General features: G+C 33.5%; 2 protein-coding genes across 2 annotated transcripts; one reads left to right on the forward strand and one right to left on the reverse strand.

Annotated features, from left to right (window-relative positions):
- Positions 1–225: 225 nt before the first annotated feature.
- LOC8275813 (glycine-rich RNA-binding protein 2) lies at positions 226–1,410 on the forward strand. The gene is made up of 2 exons (XM_048371134.1): positions 226–685; positions 716–1,410. The coding sequence occupies exons 1-2, from the start codon at positions 454–456 to the stop codon at positions 1,111–1,113; spliced, it is 630 nt and encodes a 209-aa protein (XP_048227091.1). The 5' UTR covers positions 226–453; the 3' UTR covers positions 1,114–1,410.
- A 2,583-nt stretch (positions 1,411–3,993) lies between these two features.
- LOC8275812 (B-box zinc finger protein 21) lies at positions 3,994–6,583 on the reverse strand. The gene is made up of 4 exons (XM_002510429.4): positions 6,268–6,583; positions 5,687–6,157; positions 5,306–5,574; positions 3,994–4,235 (listed from the first exon to the last, which is right to left on the reverse strand). The coding sequence occupies exons 1-4, from the start codon at positions 6,451–6,453 to the stop codon at positions 4,091–4,093; spliced, it is 1,071 nt and encodes a 356-aa protein (XP_002510475.2). The 5' UTR covers positions 6,454–6,583; the 3' UTR covers positions 3,994–4,090.
- Between the last annotated feature and the right edge of the window lie 513 nt (positions 6,584–7,096).

Raw genomic sequence — 7,096 nt, forward strand, 5'->3', positions numbered from 1 at the left:
AACTACTTTGAGAAAATAATAATGAGCTTTGGCTCGAGTTGTTCCTGGAGATATGAGGTTGTATATTAAACCCAGCCGTCTGTCAGAGTCTAGTTATAATAAAATATAAAGAAAAAGTTCCCATATATATATATATATATATATATATATATATTAACGATGTCGAAGCCAGTAGAGTAGCGCGTGAGTTGTAAGTGGATGAAGGTGATAGATTCGGCAGAGTGAAAATTAGAGATACTTTTGAGGAATTGAGCGTGCCCTAACAAGCTCCTTGCAAGTTGCAGGTGGGGACAAAAGTGTGCGTTAAGGCATCTTGTTTTCCTTTCTCTTGCAAGAGAGGTTGTTTCTCATTGGTTTACTCTAAAGATTGGGATCATCATGTGGGGGCCCTAAAATCTAGTTGGCAAAGGATTATATATATATATCTCTGTATCTGCAAGTGCGTACTAGAAAATGGAGACAGTAGTTATGACAAGCTTATGGTTTCTGTTGTTTCTGTCAATGACAGTCGTTGACATCAGAGGGGATGATGAGAGAAATGGCACCACTGCTCAAGTTAATGCCACTTCCCTAAATCTTCCTCAAGAGAATAATAACAATGTACAAGGAAGTCATAACAAGATCTCTAATTACACTGAAGTTGTGCTCAATAACGATAAAAGATACGGTGGGTATTATAGAAGAGGTACTAATGGACGTGGAGGTGGAGGGGGAGGGGGAGGGGGTGGGGGTGGAGGTGGAGGCAGCTATGGATGGGGATGGGGGGGTGGGGGAGGGGGTGGGGGTGGAGGAGGAGGAGGAGGAGGAGGGGGAGGGGGAGGTGGAGGTGGATGGGGATGGGGAGGAGGAGGTGGTGGTTGGTATAAATGGGGATGTGGGAAAGGGAAGGGAGGAGGAGGAGGTGGTGGTGGAAGAGGGAGGAGAGGCATGAATAATATGCATATGCATAGGAAGAGAGAAGTGGAGAAATTAGAGTACAAGATAGGAGAGTACGCACAATGCATGGGAGAAGGAAGATGTAAATGGATGAGATTAGATTGCCCTCTGCACTGTGGAGGACCTTGTTTTTATGATTGCCAACATATGTGCAAGGCTCACTGTCGACGTTCTTGATTAATCCTCTCCCTTTTCTAACACCATATTCATTCCTTACAACCTTTCTTTCTTTTAATCTTCTTGTTTTTCCTGGTTTTGTTGGACTTAGGTCGAGTTTTAGTTTTGGCACTCTAATTTAGGTTATATGTTTTTTTAATATTATTATTTTCCTTTTGCATGATGATGATGATGATTATCGTTGTCTTTCGTAGTATTAGTAACTCTTAATAAGAGTTGCAATTTAATGACTGTTTCTCACATGTGGGCTCGTTTTATATATTTTTGGCTTCTAGAACTATAATTCAATCTATTTTTGGCTTCTAGAATTGTAAATTCTGTAATTTTCTCTCCTTTTGCTACTTTAAATTCAACGGTCGGGAATAAAACATTGAAAGTGAAGAAGAGATTCTCAGATATTCTAATCCAATTCTCTAACGAATAACTACTTAAATTGTTTTTTTCTTTTAAGGAAAAAACTATTTAATTTGTTAAGGAAGTTCTACTGTTAGTCTCTTTTTTAAAAAATTAATAAATTTTTTATTTGGATAGCTATTAAAAAAAAAAAATGAATCTTATGGTGACAAGTGGAGCAATATTTTACTTCACAAAATCATAAATTAATTATGATTGTAAATGTAATTTCATAAATATGTTTCTTATAAATTATTATGTGTCGCTTTTTATTCATCATTATTTATTGTCTTGCGTTCCTTTTGTTATTTTATTGTATAATTCTTTCAGAAATTATATAAAGTGAATGGAGTTTAGTTTTTCATTTAAGAACTTTATATGAAATAATAATTCAATTATAAAATTATCATGTGAACAAAAAATAATTGAAAAAAAATAGTATCCACTAAAAAATAAACTGACTTTCTATACATTAATTTATTTTTTATTATTGCATGTTAAATGCTGATATAATTAATTTAATTTATTATTTAACTTCTTGGTAATTTATGATCGATAATCAGTTATTGTTATAGTGAAAGAATTGGGAAAGGCTAGCCAATGGATGGGCTTGGGCTAGAAGTTGGTCTTGGGTTTTGGCCAGCCACATTGGGGTCCTAGTCAATAGTCGTGTGCCGACATTACTGCAAACAATTTGTAAAGATTATCATTCAGTTTACATGGATTATGTGCAACTTCATAAATGGTTTCTCTTCCATAGTATGAAATTATAGTTTTACAGTATTCTCATAAATAAATTAATATATAGATATTAGAGAACCCAGGGGGAGGGCCAGAATTTAACTTGATATTATTGGGGTCCTGATTTAAATGTGCATTTCGATGTAAAATAAATAGAAAGTTAATTTTCTAGAATTTAATGGATAAGAATAGAAGGATGCTTCTACCACTAAAGAGATTATTGTTAGGACGTTCTTACCTCTTAATAAGAATTTCCATTTACATGATTGTTTACCATAGAATGTAACCTGGTTTCATATTCATGTCTAATGATTTATGAATACTTAAGTTTGGATTTTTACTTTTTTTTACTGTATTTTGAGATATTTTTAAAAGGAAAAGAATGTTACACATTAAATTTTTAATTTTTTTTTTATTTATAAAAGGCCAAATGCATATTTGCACATCTAAATTTTATCTATTTGTCACCTTAACATTTTAATTTTTAATATGATTTTGTAGACATCTCTATTGACTTTTCTTGTGATATTTAAATATTTTTTGATATATGATTTCGTTCGATGTATATATGTGCACTGTTCGTAAGTATTTAAATATTATCAACAAATAAAATTTAGATTTCTATTAAGTTAAATAAAAAAATTAAATAATTCAAATTCAAATGTTTAAATATATGTATTTATCTTTTATAAATGGCATGTGGTTCTGCTAGTGGTGTGAAATCATTGTGCAATATTACTTTATGTATCATATGCTATTTAGCCTTGAACTTCTCTCTTTGCTTCCTTTGTCAATCCCTTTTAATGTTTGAAGTGAATTTATTCATTTTAGGTTATTTGACCATAAGAGAGACTAAACTAATTTTGGCATTGATGAAGTGGAGAAAAGGTGAAAGCTAATTTCTAGTGTTCCAGTCAAAAGTATATTAAATATTTTATATTTTGATATTAATGATTGATATATAATTAATTATTTAAAATTAATAAATATATATAAATTATTTATAAATTTTTTTTAAATAAAAAGTCAACATGAACACCTCGAAAATGAGACTAAGAGCAAAAGCATTGGAAGAATGGCCCTCTCAAGACGTAAGTGGATACATCATTTGGCTAAAGTTTTGCTATTTTTGAAAGATGAATTGGTGATTTTGCTAAAACGAAGATCGTACCCATCAATAATTCCCCACTTCTAAAGTTCATTGATTTAAGACACCAGTCTTTTTCCTTATCCTATCACCATCATCATGTCCATCACTATCAATATTATAATCTTCATCTTCATCTTCACCTTCACCTTCTTTCCCCACTTTCTTCTCCGTGCTTTCTACAATTTATAAGTCTAAACTGTTAACCCAATATACACATGCATATGACAATATCAGCACTTTATATATGTCCCTTTCTAAATTTTTAACAATATCAGCGCTTTTATTTCTTTTCAATATGAAAACTTGATTCTGATATTTGACTTAATTAAATGACTTTGTGTAACGAAATTAATAAGTGGAAAGAGACTTTTTTTTTTTTTATATAACAAAATTAAATTCAGATAATATTATTCAATTTTGAAAGAAAAATGATAAAAATGTCAGTATTATCAACATACATAGATGAGGAAATTCGTAATTTGCTCATAGATTCGTTGCTTCTTCCTAGAGGATTTTCCAGGTCAATTAAGGTTATTGGCAATATAGACAAGGTATCTTGGGACTAAGGAGTGAAGTTAGCAAGTTAGATTAGAAAGTTGAGAAAACGATGGATGTCATTGTATTGTATGTGACCTGAAACTGAATATTGGCACTGATAATTGACCCTACTACAAGTACTTCTCATCTAGTTTACTAAAACTGAGGAAGCCTGTCTCTTCGCCATTCCTTTCCCTGATTCCTAGACAACATTGTCCACAGCTCGTGCCCTTCTTGCATAAGGTGGGTTCGCTCTCTTTTTCCAGCAAATACATTCTTTTGGCCTTCGAGAGGGAGGGACCTAAATGCCATGTAATTGTAAGGGAAAATAATTCTTGCAGCTAACTACAAAAGTCAATTATATTCACCTTTTTTATCTATCAAATCTTTTTAAAAGAATTCTTAAATTTACACATAATATATCATCTCATCCTTAAAAAAAAATTCAATTAACACCACATGCCATTTAATGTATAATAAATTTATTGATTAAATAAATATAATATATTTAACCTATCTAAAAATTTCTTAAACCGTTCCATGTTTTCTCCTTTAATCATGCATGTCATCAGGGAAAAGAGAAGAGAGACATGGAGAAGAGGCCTGCTACGAGTACTTGCTAGGAATGAAGCTAGACTGACAGGCAAAGACAAGAATAAAAGCTGTATTTAGGGGATGATGTTGAAACTGATGTGTCGGACGGCTAACCTCGTCGCCAGTGCCACCCAGAAACTTGTGCATTAGAAGACAAAAAAAGAAACAGAGCATCACTATTGTTTCCGTGCCTTCCTAGCTTTCCTTATCCGATGACACTATCTTCTTCATAATTATTCCCCTCTTCTGGTTTCATCTACAAACTCCAATAATAGCCAAAACCTTTTCTTTTAGGATAAATCTTAATTATATTTTTCTAAACGTCATTTCTTTCGCCGCCTAACATACAAAAGGACAGCTTATCCTTTCATTTCTCTGGAACTTTTTCAACAAGTACACATGAAAAGCAAAGATTCATTCAGTCATCTTCTGCACAAAGGAATTTTAGGAGTTCTTGTGCACTGCATGGCATTGATTGAATAGTAAAGGAGAAAACTAACAAAGAGAAAGGCTTTCCTGAATTCAGTTCATTCGTATGTACAAAAAGATGTCAGCACTAATCAGGTAAAAGCACCAGAAGAAAAGGATTAAATCAAAACCGAAAAAGGGTAAAAAAGAAAAAAGAAAGACCTACAAAGTGTTAAGTACACTTCCAGAAGTTAAACCAGATCCAAAGAAACAAAAGATTCAAAAGCCACATCAAAAATTTCAAAGCAAAAGGCTTTGTTTCTTCTTGGAAATATACTCGTACAAGAGTAAATGTTTTATTGGTCCTACCAGAAAGACCGGGATCTCTTGGAGCCAATTGATGGAGGACTGACTTGTGGAACAGTAAATGCATCATCACTCCATCTTCTGTTGTTAGGTTTCGTGTTCGTAGCCTCTTTTGTTTCCTTAAATCCAACCTGTGAGACCATTTGTTGATAATGTTGAGATGGGTGCGGAGGAATTGGCGCTTGAGGGACCCAAATCCCCATCTCCGACGAGAAAGGATTAGTAACGTCCCCAAGATCACCTCCACCAACTGGTAGTATCTCATCATCAGGCTAAAACAAAGAGAAAGAGAAACGCACATCAAGAAAATTTTCAGATCCAAGAAGTATCAAAATATAACTACAAAACAGAACCATTTAAGTTTGTGTTTGATAGAACGCGAACCTTACAGAAACCAAAAGGAATAGAGGGGAAATCCAGAAAGTCATCAACGTGCCATCCAGGCAGCGTCTCCATCAAGTATTCTGATATACTGCTAACTGAGCCAATTCCTTCATTATTTATTACCGAATTATCCCCACTTTTATTCACGACTGTGTTAGAAGAAGGTGAGGTTTTGCTTAATGTTGAGTTTGGTGATAAGGTCTTAAAAGTTGAAGAAGGTGGGTTAGAATTTGAGGGTTTCTTGGCTGATTGCTGTTGCTGAGACTTGGAATCAGGAACAAGATCACAGCCGCTAGGTACAGAGGAAGAGGAGGAGGGCATATAAATTACAGAGGTGGCAGAGAGTTTGACCCCTGTGAGAAGGAACCTATTGTGCTTTTGGGTATGCTCGTTAGCTTTGTGAATTGGAACATCACAATCTCTGCAAAGAATCGCTCTATCTTGTTGACAAAACACGAAAGCTCGTTTTTCCTATCAAGTAAAATGAAATAAAAAATTCCTCGATAAATTGATCAATCAATCAAGAAAGCTAACTACTAATTAAATAAATAAATAAAAAGAGCAGAGAAATGTTAATTTACCTGACAGACATCGCATATAGGGAAACTTTTAGAGGAAGGATGGAGAAGGCAAAAACGGTGGTGTTTGGAGGCAAGCTTGTTAGCGTGGTGAACACTGTGGTCACAAGCGTCACAGAGAGCTGCCTCGTCGGCGGTGCAGAACACGGACGCTTCTTCTTTACTACAAACGTCGCACTGGATCTTCATCTAGTACAAAGTTCGTTTGTTGATAGAGAGATATATGACTAAGATAATAGAGAGAAAGAGAGGTTGGCGGAAGAAAGGGCCTTCACACTGGGAAGAGAGTGAAAATAGTGAAATGAAGCAGTACTACTAGTATTAGGAGGAGAGATTGGGCAAAACCCATTCTCAGGTCCCTGCACTTTGAACCTTTTTTAGCATTGAGTCCTTGGGCTTTTATTATATTTTAAAAGGTCCCTCTTTTTCTTATCAACCTTAATTATTTCAACTAATATTTTTTTTCTTCTTATTGTTAACTTTCTAAAACACAACAGAAATTTAAACACCTAATGACAAATCACTGGATAGTTCTGAAACATAGTATTTTTTTATTCTATAAATATTAGTAAAGATATTTTAAATTTTAATATTATTTGCAAGCATATTTTAAGATAATGGAAACTATAGTTATTTTCTGAAATTATAAAAATAATTATTTGGAATTATATATTTCAGATATATTTTAGTCTCTGCTTAACAATTATTATATAATATTAAACAACAATAAATAAATAATATCAAATAAATAAAATGATAAACAAAGAATTATAATGACACAGACACAACCACAGCAAGAATATGAGGCCTACTATGATGATAGGGGTACTGG

Source organism: Ricinus communis, chromosome 2 (assembly GCF_019578655.1).
Source record: "Ricinus communis isolate WT05 ecotype wild-type chromosome 2, ASM1957865v1, whole genome shotgun sequence".
In the NCBI taxonomy this organism is placed as follows: Eukaryota; Viridiplantae; Streptophyta; class Magnoliopsida; order Malpighiales; family Euphorbiaceae; genus Ricinus; species Ricinus communis.